Consider the following 25,158-nt stretch of genomic DNA (forward strand, 5'->3'; position numbering starts at 1 on the left):
TGAGGAGCAGCCCGATTGCTTACCTCTGGAAGCAGTCAGGAGTCATTTCTCTCTGCACCAAGCTGCCTGGCAATCCATTACCATCGATCATTGGGTGCAGAGCATTATCACCAGAGGTTGCACCATTCCCCTTTCTTATTAGCCAAATTTCCCAAGAAAATTTCCTGACGTTCCACCCAGTCAAAGGGAAGAAGCAGCTTCAGTGATTATAAAGCTGTCTCAAAAAGAGTCATCCAACCAGTCCCACCAGACCAGCGTGGATCTGGATTTTACTCGAGATTCTTTTTGGTGCCAAAAAAGACAGGGGACTGGAGACCCATTTTGGATCTCAGCAGCTTAAACAAGTCTGTCACCCAAACCAAATTATGGATGGTCACGGTTCAGTCCATTCTCCACTTTTTAAGAGAAGGCAATGGAATGGAATCTATAGATCTCCAGGATGCGTATTACCACATCAAGATTGACAAATGCTCCAGAGTCTGCTTCACTTCTGGCTAGGAGCCAGTCATTATCAGTTCCGTGCCCTGCCATTCTGTCTTTCTATAGCCCCTAGAGTGTTCACGAAATGCATGGCAGTGGTAGCAGCTCACTTGAGACTAAAAGGATTCCGGGTGTTTCTATATCTGGACAACTGACTCCTTACCACCCCTACCGAGCATCTTCTGGTAACAGCAAATTCACAGACTCCATCGATTGAGGCTTCGACTCCGGTTGATACTCTCACAAACAACAGTTTCTGCAAGGGATGTTCTTCAGGCCCTAGGTTCTATGGCAGCATCAATCCCAATATTGCCTCTAGCAGATTCCACAATGGCTCCTTCTGTGTCAATGGTTCCCAAACTGTCACCCCTTCAGATACCAGATTCAAATAAACATCTCCCGAAAACAGGACCTGCTTTGGTGGATGAGGCCAGACATAGAACTTTGGAGTTGTCCTTTGCACTCTCCTCTGCCCACAGCCATTGTGACCACAGATGGTTCCCTGATTGGGTGGGGGAGCCATTTCCAGGGAAAGACTGTCCAAGGCACATGGTCCATCTCAGAGGCCCACCTGCATATCAGTGTTCTGGAACTGAGAGCTGTGCTGTTAGCATTGCAGGCCTTCCATTCAGCTCTCCCTTCCCGGACAATTGCAGTTCAGTCAGACAACATGTCAGTGGTCTGGTATATCAACAAACAAGGAGGAACCAAGTCCTATCCCCTATGTTGGGAAGGCATGAGAATCTGGCAGTGGACAATAGCTTCCAACCACTTTCTAATAGCAACGCATATCCCGGAGAGTTACAACGTGATTGTGGACAAGCTGAGCAGATGCAAACGCATGCATCACAAGTGGTCTCTCAACCCTGAGGTGGCATCAGCAATCTTTAGCCACTGGGGCCAGCCCTGCTGCGATCTTTTCACCTCCCCATCAAACACCAAGTGCAGCAGCTATTTCACCCTACTTCCTCTGGATGGGGAGTCACTGAGGGATGCTCTGATTCATGATTGGCCCACGGGACTTCTTTGCGCTTATCCTTCCATCCCTCTGATCCCACAATTTCTAAAGAAAGCTCTTCGGTTGAGATGCAAGGTGATCCTCATAGCCCCATTCTGGCCTCGACAAGTTTGGTTCCCCTTCCTTCGGCCTCACCTAGTATACCCATCATGGATTCTGGAACCTCTACCAGATCTGATTACTCACCCACAAGGGGTTGAGTCACCCAAATCTGTAAAGTTTCAAGCTGACGGCTTGGTTTCTCCACTTCCACTAGTAGCCAGGCAAGCTAATCTCTCCTCGCCTGTTCGAGACATCTTTCTGGCCTCTCATAAACCATCCACCAGAAGACTATACCAGGATAAATGGAAAAGATTCCCCATCTGGTCCAAGGATAACATGTTAGACCCATATTCGGCTCCAATTACTACAGTGCTTCAATATTTGGCTACGTTTTTTGATAATAGAGCCTTGTCTCTACCATACGAGTACATCTAGCAACAATTTCCACAATGGTATAGATGGCACCCCTCTTATCTGTATACATTTGCGAGGCTTTCCTCAAGGGAACTTCTCATATCAGGCCTCCTCTCAGACAGCCCGTGGAACCATGGAACCTCACTCTAATTCTTCAGTCTTTTACTCAGAATCCTTTTGAACCTGCTGCGAAGTGTGACCTGAGGTTTTTGTCTTAGAAATCCTTGTTCTTCATAGCCATCACATCTGCCAGAAGAGTCTCGGAGCTGCAGGCTTTGTGTATCAAGAGACCGTATCTGGTCTTTCATAAAGACAGAGTATCAATTCGGACAAATCCATCCCTTCTTCCCAAAGTTGTTTCTGAATTCTCCATAAATCAGACCATTAACCTACCAGTGTTCTGTCCAAATTTTGCCAATAGAGGAGAGTACTGCCTTCACTCTTTAGACGTACATAGACAATTGAGATTTTATCTAAACAGGACCAAACCTATCCATAAATCTGAACAGCTTTTCATCTCCTTTTCTGGGCCCAGAATGGGGGAGGCTATTTCCAAGGTTACATTATCAAAATGGCTAAGGGACTACATACATTTCATCTATTCCCACAGTAATAAACCTATGCCAAAAGTTAAAGCTCACTCCACTAGATCTTTGGCAACATCTGTAGCTTTCCATTCCAGGGCTTCCATGGATGACATATATGCAGCATCTACTTGGGCTAAACCTCATACCTTTATCAATCGTTACAAATTTGACTTGGTCTCCAGAGGGAGAGCTACCTTCGGCTCAGTGGTACTCTGGAATGCTCTTCCATAAGGGCCGCCCATGGACCTCAAGGTAGCTTGGGATTCTGTCTCATCAGTGATGAATGGAAAGAAGATGAACAACATTACCATAACATTGCATCTGTGTTGTTCATCTTCTTTCATTCATCACTTCCCACCCTCCTTCCCCCTCCAAAGGCTCCTGGGGGACTCTTTGGGTCTAAGTGGTGCCCTAGGGTAGTTGCGCAGAAGTGTCCTCGGCTTTATTTCCTTTTCTTTAGCAAACTCGATCTGAGGTAACAGGGAGAAGGGCATTCTGGGTAGAGACTTAGCTCGAGAGTTTTTTGGCTGGCACGAGCTTGGTAAACAGGCCGACTCGGTTCCCATCAGTGAACTACCACATAGGCAGCAATCTACTTAACACCAAATGCGTGATAAGTGACCTTGGAACCCAGGTGGACAGTAGTCTCTCCTTTGATAGTCACATTGCCGCAGTAGTCAGGAAGTCCTTCTACGTGGCACACCTCGTCATAAAAGGGTTCTCATCCAGGAAAAAAGAGGTCATCGTTCCCCTCTACTCGTCACACATTAGACCCATTATAGAGTACAACACCCCTTTTGGATTGTACCTCACAAGACATCTGCAGCAGCTGGAAAGGCCACAGAAGTACTTCACAAAGAGGATTACTGGCCTTAAACTAATGCCCTACACTGACCTCCTCAAAAATCTCCAGCTTTACTCCATAGCATATCGCCTACTCCGAGGTGATCTCTGCCTAACATATAAAGCTATGTCAAACCCAGAGCTTTTGGACATGCTACACCTAAAGAAATCCCAATCCCTCTGAGCTACATGCTCTAGGGACCTAAACCTTGTCACCACAATAAACAGGACATGCTGGAAGGATAGATTCCTGTCCCAGAGACTTCCTGTACTGTGGATCAAGCTACCCATCTATGTCGAGCAAAGTTCTTCATTAGCACTCTTCAAGACAAATCTTGATAAGTGGATGGGAAATAGGAAGTACACCCCGGGGATCACTTCTGTGTCTCTGCTGGACAGTGGCACAGGAAAATAACTTTCTTGGGTGGCGTAAGCTATGGAACCTTGCTGGCTAGTCTTACGTAGGCCCTTGGGCCGATAGCCTAGTACCTACCTATGAACACAAATGGAATGCTATGGTAAGACAGAACTTCTTTTTAATCTACCCATATAGCTAAATTGTTACTGCAGCAGTGATTTGTGATGAATATAGTTGAGCTGTGAAAGCTGCACCTAATCATTACAGTGGATGTTCAATTAAATCACTGCTGCACTAGCCACACCCTCCCTCTATCCCCCTGATTTGTATATAATTATTTTGTAGTGTATCGCTTACACATTCTACTTTTTATATTTTTGTTTTCAGGCCAGTAGCCGCCCCCTTTTATTGTGGCCCAGAAAGTCCAGAAGTGTTTTGCCACCCAGTCTGCTGTTTTTCTCCACACTGGAGCTCAAAACACAGCAGCCTTGGTGCATGTGTGAGAAGAGAAACTTTTTGGAAGTCTGGCCAGCTGTTATATTCTTAATATGATGCAACCCATATAGCTAAGGCTACTGCAGCAGTGATTTTATTAGACACCTGCTGTTATGGTAAGTGCAAATTAAGCAGCGGAACTTTATTTGTAGTTTGTTAACCGGGAAAATCCATTGGGCCATAGTGAGCTTATTTTCAATGGAGGCCCGGAGAGAAAAGCTCCAAATACATACAAAATATATTGGCAGTTAATACATTTATTAAAACAAGAAATTGTTGTGAAAATCACTGAGATATTACATTTTTTTACACAGAATAATTAAGAGATGGAGAGGGTTTTAAGGTGAGAGGGGAGGAGACAAAGCTGGAGAAGAACAGTATGGGAAAGCTAGTGCTTAAGAGATGTAGAGTTTAGATTGCAAGATGGGTACAGGGGAAGTTTAGGAGGGGTGGGAGCAGGAGCATTCCTAGTTGGAGGAGAGATAAGAGTGGAGAAGGGACTTAAAGGCAGAAGGATTTTGAGTAGTCCAAATATGGGGAGGAAGTGAGTTCCTTTTTCTTGCAAGAGAGAAGGCAATAGAGATTGGCCAGGAGTATGTAGAGGTTTATACAGTTCAAGTAGGTTCTAATTATTGAATCTGAGAGAACGGCCCGGAAGGTGCATTGTGAGGATGGAGGAAAGGGAAGGGCAGCGGGAAGGGGTAGTAGAGAATTGAATGAAAGAGAGATGATTGAGGAGCTCTAACCAGTTCAAGTGCTTGTAAGGAGATGCAGTGGTGAGAGGAAGATTTGGAATTTGTAGCAAACTTGGGAGATTTTATTGTAGCAGGATGCCTGCTTAGCTTTGAGGGTACTTTGAAGGTTGATGAGAATAGGTGCTCAATTTAGGCGGGAGGGGAGGAGGTAAGCGTAATTGAGGAGGTTAAGTAGTGGTTATGGTGGGTGGTAAAGCATACCAAGTTTTTGGTGGGTTTTCTTGATGTTGGCCAGAAGGTGAACGTCAAATTTTAGATGTTCATCAGTAAAGACTCAGAGAATCTTGGCGTGAGGGACTGTTTCAATAGGGGTCATGTTTTGGCTTTTTTATAGTGAAATAATTTTTGTCTATTGCATAGTTCTTAAGAGGGGAAAAAATCATAAGTTTAGTTTTAGTTGTATTAAGGGACAGATGGTTATTTAGCATCCAGTTCTCAGTACTACTGAATGCAACCTGTGTTATTTGTATAAGTTTGGGGAGAGAGTCAGCTGAATGGATGATAGTAGAATCATCTGCATATTGGGCAGGTTTGGCATCAGGGATGCAGAGATAGAAGTCATTAATGAAGATATTGAATAGTAAAGGGCCTAGGATAGATCCTTGGGGCACTCCTGTGAGGGTGTCAAGGAAAGAAGAGGTGCAGTTGACGTTCTTCACGTTTCACTGTTGCAGTCATTACATTTGGGTAATCTGCTGGCAGATTGCCCTCAGTCAGCCTGATTAACAAAGTCTTGGGTCCTGCGTTGGTTGCTGTCCCTTCTTCCATGACATCAGGTCGTCAGGGGTATAAAACATGCAGCCGATGCCATTACATCAGTCTTTCTTGCCATGCAGTGCCCGAAGCAGAAGCAGTTCGCAAGTGCCGGTCGGCCAACTCCTGAAATTTTCATTTTCAAGTTTCAGAACCGAAGTCTTCAAATAAAGCTAAGTACCCCATTGGGGAAATTTTTTCTTGCTCCTTACCGATGTCAGTAAAAGTTAATAATTGCATTACTTGTGGAAAGCAAATACCTCATAAAGATTTTCATTTGTACTGTATTCCTTGCCTAGGCCCTGACCACGACGTACCTCACTGTCGATTTTGTGCTTTATTTAACCGGCGCACTATCCGTCGTCGGTACATTTTTGCCTCTAAATATTTCGGTTCTCAGTTTAATTATCCAGAAATGATGTCAGTTAGCCATCGCGAAAAAACGCAAAGAAAAAGACAGAGACAGGCCGTCAAGGTCCAAAACTGCCGACGACGCTTCTCCTAAGCCAGTCGCCAGTTCGCTGGTACTCAGTGAGGCGCTTTCGCAGCCCCTGATACCCGCTACTTCTGACTCGCAGGCCTCTACTGAGACCCATTTGGAGTCCGGTATGCCACGAGATGCTTCAGCTATGGAACCCGTGGATGTCTCTACCTTGGATGGGTCTGGAGCCACTGTGCAGGCACTGGCTTCTGAGGGTGTATTCAGGCCTACAGAATTGCATATTAAACCGATTCCACCTTCTATACTAAAGCCTAAACCTCGATCTATGTCTAAAAAAACAACTCCCAGGCCACATGTTCAGGCCCCTATGCCTAAAAAACAAATTAGCAAAATGGCTGAAGATCTTCTTACTCTAATCAGGGGTAATCACCCCCCCCCCCTCTAAGAGGCCTAGGGCTAAGCTTGACTATGAATCTTCTGATCAGAACTCTGTTTCTTCTAATTCTTCCAATGACGTGGATTTGTCCATACCTACTTATGAGGATTCTGATGCAGAGGATTCCATTCCCTCTGCTTCACCCCCCTGAGGACTTTTCTTTTGGGGAAACTTTACATACCTTAAGGGAGCATTTCCACTGGGAAAGTCAGGAATTTTCTGAATCTAAAAAGAGGCTTAGAGATTTCCTCCTTCTATCAGCATAGGCCTCTGGCTATACCTCCTGTACTAGACATTGCTGATGATGTGTTTTTGGAATCCAGTGTGGCCCCTGGTTCCCTGCCTCCGGCTCCTAGTAAACCTGACAGATAACTGCAGGGTTCCCGAGTCCCACAAGTTCCTTTTCAAAAATCCGGTTGTGGATCCAGAAACCATTTCTCAGGGGCCCAAGGGCATTAAGGCTTCTACTGCTAAAAATCCTACCCTTTCTGATAGAGACTCCACGGCGCTGGATAGATGGGGTAAAACGGTTTATACTTCTGCAACCTTGCCAATCTGGGCTTTAAACTGCCAATTTCATATGTTAAAATATCAACAGCATATTATTGGACTGCTTAAACAGAAAATGATGTTGATTAATGACTGTGTGGAAAATAAAGATTTACAGGATTTATTGCATTCTGCTGAATACGTTGGAAAACATACTTTGCAATGTGGTTTTGATTCTTTAGAGGCCTCTTGCAGGGCTGCTGTTACTGAGTCTGTGCTTAGAAGGCATGTTTGGCTTAAGGAGCAATCTCTGCCTGATCATGTTAAAGCAAAATTGTTGGATGCTCCTTTAAATGAGGACCGCCTGTTTGGCAATAAGGCTGAAGAAGTTCTAAAAAAGATGGAAGATAAAGCTAAATTTATGCAAACTGTAAAAGATTTCTTACAAGTGCAACCTCCAAGATTTAGTAGGCACTGACCTACTAAGAATTGGTCCTTTCCAGCTCCTTCCAGATCCACTAAAGCCAAACCCAGACGCACCAAAAGCACCAGGTTTCAGTCCCAAGGGACTCTCAGAACTAAGCAATGGGGGCCTCCACTTCCAAATCTGGAAATAACAAGACCCCCCCCCCATGGTAAACAGTCTCAATGACTTTCCTTTAAAATTACCAAGCACTTGCCTTTTAGCTGCCCGTTTGGGGGGAAAGATTTCTCTTCATGCAAAAAACTGGGAATTCATACCCCAGGACAAATGGCTTTTAAATATAGTGTCTTAAGGATACAGATTTCATTTCCACACATTGCCAACACCAAACTGGTGGCCAGACCTGCCCCCAAATCAGTGGACAGAGGCTCAGAAACGAGTACTTGCCCTCTTAACAATGGGATCTATTCAACCGGTACCAGAAGAGGAAAAGGGACAAGGTTTCTATTCCAGGCTTTTCCTGGCACCCAGAAAAGACAAATCATGGCGTCCAGTTCTGGACCTGTCTAACACTTTTGTGGACATTCCAAAATTCAAGGTGCTGATTCTTCACTAGTTCCTTCCTATGCTAGGCAAAGATGCCTGGTTGGCAACTCTAGATTTAAAAGAAGCTTACCTGCATATCCCAGTCAGGGAATCTTGCAGAAGATACCTACGCTTCAAAGCAGGCTACCTGCATTATCAGTTCTCTGCACTGCCCTTTAGCTTGTCTACTGTGCCCAGGGTATTCACAAAGTGCCTGGCTCCAGTAACTGCATTTTGCAGGCAAAGAAATATTCATATATATCCATAACTGGACGATTGTCTAATTCAGGCAGAAAACCAGGCCATACTTCTAAATCATCTGGCATTTCTAAAAAGGGTTCTTACTTGTCTAGGGTACACCATAAATGAAAAGAAATCATACCTGGTACCCTCTCAACAGATTACATTCCTGGGTGCAAGCTTGAATACAACTGCCCAGATGGTTTTCCTCATGCCAGAAAAGCAGATTCATTTGGTAACTTACTTCAAACAAGTGTCCACAAAAACCCTGCTGTCTGCAAGCCTTGGTGTTCATGGCCTCCGGCATTCTTCTAATTCCATATACAAGACTGCATATGAGGAAACTTCAGTGGTACTTAAAAAGTCTGTGGAGTCAACATTGTCACAGCCTGGAAACAATGATTCCTATCATACCTTGCCTATGCCTGGAGTTCCTTTGGTGGGAAGAGGCCTGCCACCAAAACAAGGGACTGCCATTCACACTACCCCCTGCTGCCCAAACCCTAACTACAGATGCATCAGACTATGCATGGGGGGCTCACCTGGCAGGGAAGTGCATTCAGGGCAAATGGAACCCAAATCAAATGCACCTACATATCAATCAAAAAGAAATGTTAGCTGTACAGAATGCTCTGACAGCCTTCAAGGACTACATTCATCCAGGACAACTAATGGTAAAGACAGACAACACCACTGTTATGTGGTACGTAAGCAGGGGGGCACACATTCCTATCCCCTCTGCAGACTAGCCATTGCATTGTGGAACATGGCCTTGAGCTACCAAGTGCAACTACAAGCTCAATTTCTGCCAGGAAAACTGAATACACTGGTAGATGGTCTAGGCAGAAATCTCATGGACCCACACGAGTGGAAACTGGAACCACAGATTTTCAACATGTTGACAAGCAAATGGGGGAGCCCAGACATAGATCTATTTTCCTCCCCCCCCCCCAAAACTACCTGTTGGACAAAATTTGCACAAGGACTCCTCACAAAAAAGCCCGGAAAGTGGATGCTCTGTCCTTCAGCTGGAAAAAGCTGTCAGTCTACGCCTTTCCCCCTCTGCCTCTGCTCTCCAAAGTTCTGCTAAAAATCAAACAGGACAAACCAAAAATTATTTTTGATTGCCGCAGACTGGCCACGCCAACACTGGTACCCACTCCTGCGCAGTGTGTCACAAATATCTCCATGGCACCTGCCTCCGACACCTTCCTTGCTGTCTCAGCAGGACAACCAAATTCTGCACCCTCAGCTCCCAACATTGAACCTTGCAGTTGGCTAATGACTTAAATTCACCCTTAGTATCCCTCAGCAAACCTGTGATGGATGTCATCTTGGAGGCGAGAAGACCTAGTACTAGAAAATCTTATGCTGACAAATGGAAAAGATTCTGTGCCTGGAACCAATCTTTAGGGATGAGCACAGCAGCACCCAATTTTTCTCAGATTTGGCAATACTTAATTGAGATGCTTCACAAGGGCCTGTCTTTTTCCTCTGTTAAAATCCACGCTTCAGCTATTTCAGCTCACTATAACACAGCACCACCCCTCTTTTTTCATCCCCTGCTCAAGCAGTATCTCAGAGGGGCAAAGAACTTGACAAAACCCAGGAGAGCTCCTACCCCTGCCTGGGACCTTAACTTTGTTTTGGAAAAGCTCACTTTACCTCCTTTTGAGCCAGCTGCTACTGCAGACTTAAAAATGTCTTTCTTGGAAAACAGCCTTCCTATTAAGCAATCACTTTAGCTAGAAGGATATCTGAATTACCGGCCCTTATCATCATCTTTCATGCGGACAGGGGATCTCTGAGGACCAATCCGTCCTTCATGCCCAAGGTGGTTTCCAGTGTGGCTCTTAACCAGTCCATTCATTTGCCAACCTTCTATCCCAATCTGTAGAACGGATTCTGCATTCCTTGGACATGCACAGACAACTTAGATTCTACTTGGACAGAACTAAATTTCGAAGAAAATCTGAACAGTTGCTAGTGGCATTTGCTGCTGAGGCATATGGGAAGGCTATCTAAAAACAAACCATTTCTAAATGGATAAGACATTGCATTCATTTCTGCTATAAGCACCATGGAAAACCTATCCCCCAGTGGATCAGATCTCATTCCACCAGGGCTGCATCTACTTCTACAGCCTTTCTCAGAGGTGTTCCTACCAGGGATATTCTAGAAGTTGCTACCTGGAGTTCAGTACATACTTTCACCAAGCATCATCATTTACCAATTTTCTCTAAATCCAGAGCTGGCTTTGCCACTGCTGTCTTGTAGGGCCTTTTAGCTGGTCTTAATGCTGTATAAACCCATCCTGCCAACCATAACTTTGGAATCTACCCAAATGTAATGACTGCAGTTGTGTACACTTACTATAAATGGAGATGTTCGAGTGTATTCACTGTCGCAGTTCTGGTTACAATTGGGGGAAAAGCACATGGCAGAACTGAATTTGGACACTGGCAGTCCTTCTGTCGACAATAACATTATTATAAATGGGGGTTATACATACCTGCAACAATTTTAAAATGTACAATTATTCAAGTTTATTGTTGTGTACTACACATTTTGATTTATTATGTAAGGGAATGAAGTTTATACTGACGCCCCTTTTTGATTTAGTGGACTGTCTATATGAAATTAAGCTGTTTGTCAGAAAAATTAATGTAGCTGTAATGTTCTTATTATTGTTTTGTTAAGGGTGGGAATTTAACATGTATATAAGGAATTGAGACTAAAGATGAGTGTTGTGATGAAATCTATGGCTAGTAGATGAAAGCGCTTAACCTATATTTTAGTGTTGTACATTAAACTAGTTTTTAAGCAATTGGAACGTGACACCCTGCTTCTTGGAATCATTTTTGTGCTTCAGTTTTGGCTATTGATGGGATTCCTTGAATTTACAATTTTGGATCGTGTAGCTATAATGTTCAAAGATAAACATATGACATCTCACATTGAGACTGCAATTACTAAATTAAAGAAGAAAAGCACTTTTATACCCCCTATTCATCCCTTTGTGGATTTATATGAAAAAACAGTTACGAGGGAAATGTACAAGTTATATAATAAAATGAGAGCTAACAAACCAGTTGGTAATCTAAAGGAGGTTGAATTTAACACTCTTAAGGCTCTCAGACAGGATGCTAACATCCAAGTGATGAAGCCGGATAAAGGGGGGGGTGGGGTAATTTATGACTCCATTGAATATACTAAAATTGATATTCTTCATTTGTCAGGAAATTATGAAACTATCTCTATTAATGAAATTAATATTGCATACCAGCGGATAGATTCCTTTATAGAAGAATTTTATATAGATGGGAGGATTACAGTGGACATATATAATTATTTTAAAGTTGGGTTCCCCAGGTTAGCCAACTTGGTGGGTATACCCAAGATTCATAAGAATGTAATTGACCCTCCTTTTCGACCAATTATATCTGGGAGTCATTCTAAAACCTTCCCTATAGGACAGGCTATTGATATGTGACTAAAACATTTATATGCTAAGGTACCACATATGGTTAAGGACTCCTGGAAATTTTTAAGTACATATCCTACTGATGGATGGAAAGAGGGGCTCATTTTTGTGACCATTTATGTTATTGACCTTTTTTCTTGCATTCCAAAACAAGCAGGGTTGGATGCTTTATGTAATAGTATTAGAAAACATGCAAGTTTGGACTGGGACACTATATGTCTGATTATGGAATGCATGTCAATAGTGCTTGACAATAATTCTATATACTTTTGAGGGTGAACATTTCCTTCAAACAAGAGGGGTCGCAATGGGGGCAGCTTTTTCTCCCATTTTTGTGAATTTGGTTATGTTAGATTGGGAAGACGCTGTACTTTTTCCCAGTGACTTCAATAGTGTCAAGCACTATTCTTGATTTCTTGATGATATTTATATTCTTTGGGATGATAGTATTGAAAAATTTGAAAAGTTTATTAACTTTTTAAACACTAGTAGTGAGCATCTTAAATTTACATACTCATTCAGCTATGAAGGTATAGCATATTTGGACACCTACATTTTTAGCCAAGATAAGGGTTTTAAATCTCATATTTATAGTAAAAACACATTTTCTAATGATTATCTTGAATATACCAGTTGTCATCCTGAAAAGGTAAAATATAATATTTTTAAAGGGCAATGTATACGTGCTGCACGCATGACTTCCCATTATGATGACATGATTGAAGAAGTAGAATTTATAACCAGTCTGTTCAAGGAGAGGGGTTATAAGACAGAAATGATGAATAATGTTAGGCAGTATGTTATATAGGAAAGGGGATCGAAGTATAAACCCTTACTAGGATCATGGAATGCTAGCAATTCTATCTAAACCATTGGATGAACGGATGATCAAGAAATCATCAAACACCAACGATTATGCATTCTTAGGTATTGTCCAGAGGTTGGGCAAGTGAAAAGTATATTAAATAAATACTGGAATTTAATGTTGGTGGACCAGACTTTCTCTGACATCATAAGAGAGAAACCTAGTTTTGTCTACAAGATGGGCAGGAATATAAAGGGTTATTTGGAACAACATAACCAAGCATCAGAAGGTATGGGAGTTAATAACAAAAACAGCAAATACACTAAGAAATGTGGGTCTTGCAACCAATGTGCATACATATTAGAAAAGGAAACCATCAAAATTGAGAATGGGTTAAACATAACAGAGAGGTTCAAATATGGTAACTGCAATACTAAAATGCTTATATACATGGCCAAGTGTACCCAATGTGCTTGTTTTTATATAGCAGAAACAGAGAGATGCTTTAGAAAATGTATTTTATGATCATACGTACTGCATTAGAAGGAAGGATACTAACAATGCCCTATATAGACACACAGAGAAGGTAGGTGAATCACATGAATTTAAGTTCGCTATATTAGAAACCATCAGGACAGACCCCAGGGGAGGTGATTTTAAAACCCTATTGGGGTTCAAAGAAGTCTGGTGGCAATTATTTTTGGATGCCGCCACACTGCCAGGTCTTAATGACCATATTTCTAGCAGACCTATTTTGGCTGTTAAATGAGTTGCACATATATACTACAGATGATGGACAACATAAAGGGCAATATATAAAAATAAACTACTTTATATTTCATTATTCAGTGAACACAAGGGTTATGCATGCAGTTCGGCATGACCATAATTAAGCAAGACTTTTATTCAAGTAAGATTTTAGGCATACAAATGTATTATTTGTAAATGTTTTACATTAATAAATTGCATATTTAAGTATGTTGTAATACATTTAAATGTTTTTATACAAGTAGATTTTTGAATGCATAAATTATATTCTTAAGTTATATTTTACAGTTGATTTTTTATAATGAATGGTATGATTAATCTATGTACAATGAATTTTCAGTGTATATTTCTTATGTAACATATTAAATGGAGAGGCATTCAATGTATTGTTATTATATATATTTAGCAAAACATTTGAAAATTTAGTAGCAGTTGTATGTGGATACAGTGTTACATATGTGCTGTATGAACAGCATGTGCATGTTTCTTGAAAGAAAAAAAGTTTGGTGCCAAGTTTTGAATTTAAGCACCAGCATTTAGGAATTATGACGTTCTGACGTTGTGTTGGGTGAAAGCGCTTAACGTTTTTTGTTTTTTATGAAATAGAGTTTTATAGTTGTGTCAGACACAGGCATAACAGTTACCCTCTTTAACAAGCTAGTTCAGTTCAGGTGTACCATATGTATCCCTATCCTTTATCCCTGGATCTGCAATTTACATCTATCATTGCACTCTGTTACAAAACCTTTCCTGGTCATCATTCCAATATAGGCTCAATTACTTCCTCTTTGTGGTGTGGATAGATTTATCTACCAGAAATTTCTCACCCACCTGTAGCAGTTAAGAATTAAGCTGAACAGATTTGGGATAAATTACTAACTACTTTGGCAAGCATAACTCCATTTAAAAAATAAATATATCCATACTTTGTTGGCCAGGTGAAATATAACTTAACTTTTTACTCATCACATAGTGTATATATTTCATCATGTGCATGTATGCTACTACAGATTCCTGATGTAATACTTCTGTTTTAATGATTGAAGAAGTACATCTGTATATTTATATGCTATCAGTCTATATCTATATAGATATAGGTATTGATATAGACTTGGATATGGATTTCTACCTAGAGGACACCCCAGTAATAAGAGCGCAATAATTATCATTTTATTTATTGAATGTATTTGCTTATTTTTATTTGGAATTCACATTTTTAAATGGAAATGGAGGCAGAAAAAGTATTCCTTCATCCCTTGATGTACAGATGCAATAACTTTAAAATGAAAGAGGACAGCAGCTTACTTTAAGCGTGAAGCTGTTCACCATATAATTTTCTACAGAGTGAATGGTACCGAGTATACATGTACTCATTTCTTTAGTAAAATGCAAAAAATGCCATGGAACAAATTTATAAACAAAAACATTGTGTTACAAGTGTAGACATTATTTAGAGCACAACCTGTAAAGTTACTGACATGTGTAATTTTATAGGCTCTTATGTGATTACTATAATAATGACCACAGGGGACTTTTCAAGACTAGCTATGTTTCCCAGTGTGAGAGTCATTCTTGTACTTTGTGCCTTTGAGGTAAATGCACTAACTATTGTGCCAATCCCCAAGATATGCAAGGTGTATTTAAGTATACGTTTTATATTTTATGTCATTGTTGAATCAGACAGTTGCATATTTTTGCTTATTTTTCCCCAATTTTTTTTTTTTTTTTTTTACATTTTCAGCTGAGGTAGTAAGTAGAATTTGTAATAGTGTACATGAAACATTAATATTTTTTTTCTTGGAAACTCATTCAGGGTTAAGTACACAAGGTCACAGTGCTCTAGGCAAATTTGCCTCTATTTTAATGCTCCTGTGATGTATTCTTTCTGTGTACAAGTATGTTGTATATACCCATACAAGTTATATCAAGTAAGAATCTAATAAATATAAGCTAGCTATCCAGTGAAATGATTTAATAACCACTAAATCAAAAAGTAAGTATTAAAGTATGAGAGTATAAGTGCTTAAAACCATGCAAGTCTGCAACACGTTTATCATCCTTGAAACTCTGAATCTTTGGAAACTGAGTAAACAAAACATTGCTTTCAAAAGGCTGCCTTCTATGAAGTAGTCTCTGTAGGTACAGTATGAGTCTGTAGTGTTTTGTTATTGCAGTAGAGATCTTCTGTCTCCAAAGTTTGGCCAATGGCCAGATTATCACAACATTTTTATATGTTGATTTTCATTCTGAGAGATAATTACTTTTCAACAGCATGACTATTTTAAAATTACATTTCTGTGTTTTCCCTGTCACATCAATTCACAACAAACTAAAATAATTCTAACAGTATTTAACAGATGGTTAAGGCTGTTAGCTGTGTATGAGGTGCATTCTGTAGATCTGGGTTTGATTCCCTCACATTTCACTTGTGTGCTATTGGCTGTGATCAACTCACAAAACTACAGCACAACTCCTGTACCCCCTCCCCAAAAAGAGGCATATGTGGTTTTACCCATTTGCAGGGTGAAATGTCTTATTGCTTATTTGCTTGCAGAGAAAAAAACTTTCAGAATAAAAAAATGTATCATACCATTAGATATTCTCAGAAGATTTCATCATATCTTTTGATTTCCGCTAAGTAATATAACAATTGTAATATTCTTGGCTTTGCAGTAGTATGAAAACATGATGGTGTTTAAGGACCTGTTTCAAGTTTCTTTGCAAGTGAAGCATGGGTAAACTTTTCAGTGCCACATTAGCACTCTCACCATTTAACATCAGTTCTGTGTGCTTTAGCTTAGTACAAAAGTTTTGTCTTCTAATGTAAAAGCCATACTGCAGTAAAGTTATTTGGAGTTGGTTAATTGTGTTTTTCAGATTACTGGATGAATTTGCTACTGGACTAGGAGCTGCACAGGCTCTCTCCTACATGGGTCCACAATTTCTTACTTACATGGCTGTTGAAGAGCGGCTAGCCCAAGTCATGGAGGTACAGTACTAAGTGTCTTTTATGGTCAAGTATTGTTGGATAATTATCATCAGTCTATACATACTAGCAATATTAAGTAAAAGAATGCTGGAAATGCTAGATTCAGCAAACACTATGCCTGTGGTCATGATTCCAGATTTTTTTAATTGCACTTGCCAGAGGTTATTTATAATAGTGTGATGTCTTTATTTTTATTCCTTACTTTGTTTATCCTAATCTTTAACAGCAGCAAATGGTCAAGTTTCATTCACAATCTTATGCCATAGTGATGACTCAGACATCTTTATAGTAGTACCAAAAACTGCTTTGGAAGCAATTTGCTGTTTAGGAGTCTGTATTTTCTTGGATATATTTGTAAAAATATGCAGTGTTTGTCATTTCTATTTGTAACATTAGATACAAGCAACAGAATTTCTGCATTTTATTGTGTAGCCAGTGCACATATTTATGTATTTCTTGTATTTTCTGAGCTTTTCCCAACTTAACCCTACCACTTCAAGTCATTGAAGTTCTGTTGGGTTACGCAGCTTGTCCAGTGGCTACCAAAAGTAATATGTCATCATTTATCCCCAGAAGGGAACTTCCCCTGACTAATGAGACAACGTTGGCCTTTGTGATCAGTATTTTGGCAGATGACTTGGAGTAAATTGAGCTTATGATCTTAACTTCAGTGCAACACTAGGCAACTGGTTGACTGTCATCATATGAATGTTTTACTTCCTTCCCATTGTGTTGCAAATACAGGAGTTCTAGTCACCTGATGCACTCATTTTGGTGCCATGACACTGTTACTGCATGATCACATAGGCTAATTTTGACCTTTTAGAGATGTTCCTCTTTTTTTTTTTTTTTGTACCGTATGCTGTACTCTTCTGTAGGAAACATGAACAGTCCATTAGGTGCTTTTCTATATCTGTCTGACTGACATTACAGTAAATTAGGTCAATTTCTTGTCCTGTACCACTAGCTGTTAACAATGCTGATATATATTCAACCATTGCAGCCTCAGACCAGCCATACAGCATTCTGAATTATTGAACAGTTTAGATTTTTTTTTTACTGTTCTCTGCTAGTCTACCACCAATGTCGATTCCCAATTTCCTCTTCTTTACTTCTGCTAAATGGTGCCATTTGTTGGAAATTGAGAATTTTTCATCTGTAGGGTGAAACAAATTATTGTGGGGTACTGTATTTAGGAGCAGGACTGGATGTAGTTCAGACTGGTGGTAAAACTGTGTTTTGGGACAGATGGGAGGATGTATGTACAGCTTTATGTGCTCTGACTGTTGTAAGATACCCATCCTGCAACAGCTTGTACTAAATTGTATTAGAAGACATTACTTTGCAGAAAGTGCTAAATTAGAGATTCATTCTAATACATAACAGAGATGGTATGCTCATTTGTTTCTACTGAACGCAATATTATCCAGTACAGGATGAATTTTAGTAAATTTGCAATTCCTCTAAGCTTTCTTTTACACATTTTAAACTGTTCATAAAAGTGGGAAAAGGAAAACACCTCCATCTCGTATGTCTTCACCAGATATTTTGTATGAAATATATTGACTCACCCCAGGCATGCATACTGTTATGACCAACTGTTGTTTCCTTCATTTTTAAGGATTGCCTGTAGAAACAGTTAATCTGATAAGGGATTTTTTTGTTAGTTGAGAGCTAAAAAGACAAGGGTCACACAGTGATCACAGAACTGAGATATCTAAATATAATTGTTGAGAAAAAAACAAAAAGTCTGTAACAGTGTGCAAACTTTAGTAAGACTCTGCTACTGCAATCCAAACAGTGAACCAGCATTCAAAAAAAAAACGGTCAAGTACTTTCATCCCATATACATTAGAGACGTCATCAGAACCATTGAAATAATTAAACTAAACATTATGTAGAGTTGCCATAGGTCATGTGACCTCAATTAACAATTATATATAATCTAGTACTGATTTCTCCAACCATGTGCTATAAATACCACATGCAGATATGCACATCCATATGCAAATTCATTTTGGTTTTTAATGAATATATTGTGTATTTTTTCTACCCTCCTTCAAGCTTTTAACATTTTTAATGAAGTTTTACAATTCCAGGTACTAACTTGATTATTTATTTATGCATGTACATCACGTGATTGAAGAAGTCAGGACTAGATTATATGCAGTTGTTAATCAAGGTCAAATGATCTGCGTCTTACTCTATATAATGTTTAGTTTAATTTATTTAAATGGTTCTGATGACGTTTCTAATGTATATGGAATGAAAGCGCTTGACTGTTTTTTAGAACGTTGGCTCACTGTTTGGATTGCAGTAGCAGAGTCTTGAGGTTTGCGCACTCTTGTGGACTTTTTTTTCCTCAACATCTTCACAGAGTACTCTGCAACTATATTTAGATATCCCGGTTCTGTGACCATTACATGAGACTTGTGTTTTGTTTTACTGGTTTATGGACTTTGGCTGCATGGAACACAATATGTTTTTCTTTTATTAGTTGCGAGCTAAAAATGTTTTCTCACCAATAAAACTTTTTCCCGACTGATGATCTCATGAGAACCGCAACCTTGGGCAATATATATTTCTTGTATGAGAATCTTTTCAGAACCTAATGGTGACAGCTAGTAAAACTTTAGATTACAAAACACTTGCCCCTAAAAAGCATAGAAGTTTCTCTTTGATAGACAGCCTTTTGTAGGAACTAAGAGGAAACTCAGCTACAGTTTCCCCTACTTCCTCACTGTTTAATAAAAGGCAGATGCTGATGCAACATTGTAGTTAGACAAAGAAAACAGGGTGGTGCTCAGATTTGGTAAGAGACTTTGCACTTGCTCTTTACATTTTGTGGCGAGATTAAAGCCTTGACTGTAGCCTGTGTTTGAGAAACAGACTCATGCTTTGGCGCAGCAAGCTAGGGGAGGGTGGGGTGGGAGTTTGCATATGATGCCAACTCATCCACCCAGGGGCAGAGTAATGTTCAAGCTCTGCACCTTGAAAGCCCTCTGGGTCTTCTTCATATGCTTTCCGAAGGAGTGATAAAACCACTTCCTCCTTCCCAGGTGGAGAAGGGTTTTTATTCAAGGCTGTTAGTGCCAAAGAAAGAAAACGCAATGAGACCAGTTATGGAGCTTTCTTTCCTAAACTTGTTTATGATAGTGCCCAAATTCAAAATGTCATTTTACAGCCTGTTACCACTTCTTCCTCCTTCAAATTTCCTGGTAACACTGAACTTAAAAGATGCTTGCTATCACATCCCTATTCATCCAAGCTACAAACATTTCTTTAGGATTTGTGTATCTGGATAACATTATCAGTTCTCTGTCTTACTCTTTGGACTATCCACCACACCAAGAGTGTTCACAGTGCCCAGCTCCAATTATAGCTCATTGCAGGCTACAGGATATCCACATTTTTTCCATATTTAAATGATTTACTTATCTTTACAGAGTCTTTTTCATAGTGTCTAGAATCTCTGTTTTGGGTGAGAGATCTCTTACGTAAGGCTGGATTCTAAGACTACATTCAAAAGTCTTTCTTAACTTCTTTGCACAAGATTATGTTCCTGGGATGTCAACTAGACACCCCAGTTCAAAAAGCTTTTCTTCCACAAGAAGAATGGATCTATGTTTAGTTCTGTTTCTAAGATTTTCCACAACTTTGGTCACTGCAAGGGAATGCCTCAGGATCTTTGGTCTCATTGCATACCCTTGCATTCACTGTTGCAGTGTTCTTATCATATGGGATCCCTTGCCATGGCTAGCCCAACATCAGCCAATATAACAAAGCCTACTATTGCTTCCAGGTACACTGAATGTCACATATATTCTTCTTGCATAGCATAAGGCATAAAGATGGCATCAGGATTTACTATCCACAGAATTTCCTTGCCGCCAGTCCGAATGCATCTCCAGATCGTTGGTCTGAATGCTTATCTTGTTTTTGCCAGTTTGAATGCAGTTTTTATTAGCCAGTTTCAATGCCTACTTTTTCCTCTCAAGTGGTGTGTCACTCTATTAAATTTAGTTATGATGCAGCAGATGCCTCTTCTAGGGCTGCAGCTTTGGGTGCAGTGATGAGACATTCTTGGCTTAGACTTCAGCCTTTACCTGATGATAACAAGGCAAATTTAATGGATGCTCCTCTTGATAATAAATATTCATTTGAGGAAGCAGTTGCTGGTTTAAGTCCCTTCAGGATAAGGGGAAGGCCTTACAGGAACTCAAACATGTTGGTCTGTCATGTGCCTAAATTTCGGAGAAACTACCCTAATAAGCCATTGTTCACAGGCAAACTCGCCTTCCTACTAAGTGCAAAAAGAGTTGCAAGTGGGCTCCTCCTACTAAGGCTGCTCAGACTTCAGGGACTCAGAAGTCTCCCTTTCCTGATAAACCTGGTGCTGTGTGACTATCCGTCTTTTCCCAGACTCATTCATCTTTGCCTTTCTTTTTTTTTTTTTTTTTTCAAAACAGGTTTAATGTTTTAACATATAAGAGAAATATCATAACAATTTTATACAAGTAATTAAAAATAGGTATTATTATAATATTCAACAAAACAACTAAAGTATTTACAAAGACATCCACTACAATCAGATCAATTAATTAAACTAAAATACCGTGCTATTGAAATTAGAATTTTTTTAACAAATTTTGTAAATTATCCCATACAATATAATATGATGTTTTTCTAGTTGTTCTCATTCTAATTGTGCTTATATGGCACATTATATTCATAACATTTTTAAATTCATTGAACGAAGGAGGTGTATCTGAAATCCAATTTCTAGTTATTATTTTCCTGGCCACTGCTAGGATAGACCATAACAAGGGAAGCTTAATCTTTTTAACACATTGAGGTACAGGTGTGTTGAATAATATAAGAGACTTAGAAATAATGAAATTATCTGTAAAAAGAGCCTGCAAAAATTCATTAATTGACTTCCAGTATTCTTTCAACTTCATACAGTCATAAAACATATGAGCCCAGTCAGCATTAATTTCTACATTACATCTCTTACATAGATTATCTTTATTATTTATTTTATTCATCAAAGGTGTATAAAAAGATCTATGTAAAAATTTCCATGTATAAAGTCTCCAGACAATGGAAGATGTAGTTCTATAAGCAGATTCCAATATATATTGTTTATCTTGTTGAGTTGGTGGGTCCCCATTAATAGAGGTGAAATAATTCCAGTATGAATCTACACTGTAAAAAGTTTCTTGTCTGATAATTTTATGTATATATGAAAGTTTACTTTATCAGAAACTTTATGCTGTAAATTTAATATCAAGTAATCAATCAGTTTTGGAATAGATTCTTTAACTGTTATAGACATTAGATCTATTCTAGCAATGAGATGTTGTCTAAAGATCTAAACCTCTAACCAGCAAGTTTCTCTTAGATCAAATTCTTGTTTTAAGAAATCTAGATTTTTAACTTTATTATCAGATATCAGCTGATACCAGTACTTTAGAACATTATCTATAGCTAAATGAGCTCCTTCAGAAGTAGATGACATAAGCATACCCTGAGTATACATTATAGGGAATACAATAAAATTCCATTCCCTATACTTAGGGTGCATGAATATAAAGTTACGATAACTAATAATAATATTTAATGGGTAACAAACCATATGTTTAGGTGTAATAGGTGAAGTACAAAATTCCTTTAGCAACCACAACATGGAGTTATTTACAATCATATTTTTATGTGTTAAGGAGATTTTCATGAAGTGCATACTAATTAGCTCCCAATAATCTTTCCATTTTGCGATATATGACTGATCTATTAATAAAGTAATAACTTTTATAATAGAAGAGATAATATATAAATTAAAGTCTGGAAAAGAAATACCCCTTGAGACCAGCTATTAGTATGTTTCTTTAATGCAATCCTAGGTCTATTAGGTGCCCATAAGAAATTTAACATTAGTGTATTCAGTTTCTTGATAATTATTTTTGTAGGTGAAAGTATTATTGATTGTATTAAGTATAAAATCTTGGGGAATATTATCATTTTAATAATTGTAAGTCTCTCCTCCATAGTAAAAAACATATTATTCCAGGTATTACAAAGATTTTGTATATTAAGAAAACAGGTATTATAGTTATTATATATAATAGATTTAATATCTTTAGATAGTATTATACCTAAATAAGTTATCTGACCTGAATTGGGTACATATTTAGTAAAATCACTAATGAGAATATTTTTTCGTGTATATATAGGTAGTATTTTAGTTTTTCTTCATTGAATATTAAACCAGAAATACTTTTAAAATTCATCATTTTATCAAATAAAGACTGCATAGAAGAATTAGATCCTGCTGATGTAATTAGAACATCATCTGCAAAAGTTGAATTTTGATGTTGTATTTTCGTCTATTTCAAAACCCTCTATGTCAGTACTTTTCTAATCAAATTAGCCCAAGGCTCCATTACTAAAGTGAATAATAGTGGAGAAAGTGGACATCCTTGCTTTGTACCTTTAAGAATGGGTATTTTTGTGAAACGTATGTTCCTACCTTAATATAAGCCAGCGTTCCTTTGTATAAATGCTCAATTAAATTTACAAATGCATCAGAGAAGTTTGTGCATTTCAGTAAGGTAAACAGATAGTCCCAACTTACTGAATCAAATGCTGAACCTATATCAAGACTAATAAGTGTTAAATCTTTCTTTTCCTATTTGCAAAATCAATTAATGTTAAAGTTCTTCTTATATTATCAAAAGTATTTCTATTTACAATGAAGCCCGTCTGATCTATATCTATAATGCCGGGATGATTGTCTTCAATCTATCAGCAAAAATACTCATAAACATTTTATAATCAACATTAAGTAATGAGATGGGTCGATATGAAGAACATCTAGTTGGATCTTTATTAGGTTTTAAAATTGGTGAAATAAATGTATATTGCCAAGATGGGGGGGGGGGTTATTAACTCAGTTTGGGCCAAAATAAAACCTTATGTATTAATGAATATGTAGTTTTAGAAAGGATTTTATATATCTCTGGTATAATACCATCATTACCCGGTGCTTTGTTTGATTTAAGCTTATTTATTTGTGTAATAACTTCTGTATATGAAATACTCTTGTCCAGTAGTTTAATCTGTTGTTTATTAAGCTTTTTATTCATGTTTGTGGTTATAAACTCCTTTATTTTATCTTTAGGTTCCATGTTAATGTTGTTATGGTTAATCTTGTGAAAGTGATTTCTAAATTCATCCAGTATTTCTGGTATACTAGAAACATTCTTCTTTTCCTTAGAGAAAAGATTTCTTTGATATGGTTTTGTTTATTCAATCTTTTGTTTTATTTTTAAGTCTATGTAAGTATTTGGGGCTTATTGAATAAGACAAAACTTATATTCTCTAAAGTTATTTTAACTTTATGAGTTAAAATTTCTTTGTATTTCTCATTTAGTTTGTTTATTTCTTCAATAACTTTCTTGTCCATAATATTTTCTTTATTATTATGTTTATAAGAGTCTAATTTACTTTGAATATCTTAACAATTCCTTATCCCAAGATTTCCTTTTATTATTATACCATCTGATACTTTGTCCATATAGATATGATTTTAAGGCATCCCAAACATAGACAATGGAGACTTCAGGAGTATTATTTATGTCTAGAAAATGTTGTACTTCTGAAAGTATATATTCTTTATAGTCTTTTAGCTGAGTTAAGTATGCTGGTATCCTTTTGATCTGAACATTATGAGTATTTTTTATCATGAATTCAAAAACAATTGAGTTATGATCAGATATAGGACATGAAATGATTTTGGAATTAATTAAATCTGTTACCATCTGGTTAGAAATAAAGACCCTATCTATTTTTGAATAAGTTTTGTATCTGTTAGAAAAAAAGGTGTATGGTAATGATTTTGAATCTATCTGATTATTAATATCATTCAAATGATAAGAATTAGCAAAATCATTTAAATGTTTTGCATTGGATGTAATTCTTCTTTTCCTTATAGTGGTAGTATCACTTTCACGTAGTATACAATTAAAATCACCAGCTAAAATAATATCCCCTATAGAGAATGATATGATCTTATCAATATGATGTTTCACTGTATTAATACCAATTCCAGGTATCCAATATACATTAATTAAAGTGTAAGTCTTCCCATTAATTTGTATTGTAACCATACAAAACATTCCTTTGTCATCCTGATAAGACTTAATGGTTTTAGGAATGGGCATACTTTTATTCCATAAAATAGTCACTCCTCTTTTTTTCTGAGTGTGCTCTGAACTAACCAATACTGTATACTTATTAGTGGCTAGTTTATCAATATCTTTTTTCAAGAGATGGGTTTCTTGCAGGAAGACTAGATTGGCCTTGTGTAAATTAATGTATCTTATTAGGTTTGCCCTTTTACACGGATTATTCAATCCATTAATGTTTAAAGAAATTCCTTTTAAAGATGTCATTTGGCATTTTTAAAACTCAAGAATCTTATGATCGAAATAACAAATAACAAGATAAATAATGTTACATCTCCTCTTTTAGGTGTACCTTTATATAGCTGTATTTATTAAATCTCGTATGGGATTTTGTATAGGATTCAATTTTGTTTGTAGTGACAATGAGTGTACAAAATATATTGTGGATGTCAAAACTATATACATATAACAATGAACAAGTGAAAATAATGTAAGGATTAAACCTTGCATCCAGCCTGGAGTTGAAGTAAGTAACATTCCATTGTATATACTTCTTACAGCTTTC

At 38.1% G+C, this 25,158-nt stretch overlaps 1 protein-coding gene across 3 annotated transcripts in view; it reads left to right on the forward strand.

The window, feature by feature from the left end:
• PJA2 (praja ring finger ubiquitin ligase 2) overlaps positions 1-25,158 on the forward strand; it is a 1,087,778-nt gene that overhangs the window by 748,342 nt on the left and 314,278 nt on the right. For all 3 annotated transcript variants that reach the window (XM_044064273.1, XM_044064274.1, XM_044064272.1), the window contains one exon: positions 16,296-16,407. In XM_044064273.1, the coding sequence (XP_043920208.1) occupies positions 16,296-16,407 (112 nt within the window). The remainder of the gene's footprint in view (positions 1-16,295; positions 16,408-25,158) is intronic.

Source organism: Protopterus annectens, chromosome 2.part2, assembly GCF_019279795.1.
Source record: "Protopterus annectens isolate FY-2018-M chromosome 2.part2, PAN1.0, whole genome shotgun sequence".
NCBI classification, from domain to species: domain Eukaryota; kingdom Metazoa; phylum Chordata; order Ceratodontiformes; family Protopteridae; genus Protopterus; species Protopterus annectens.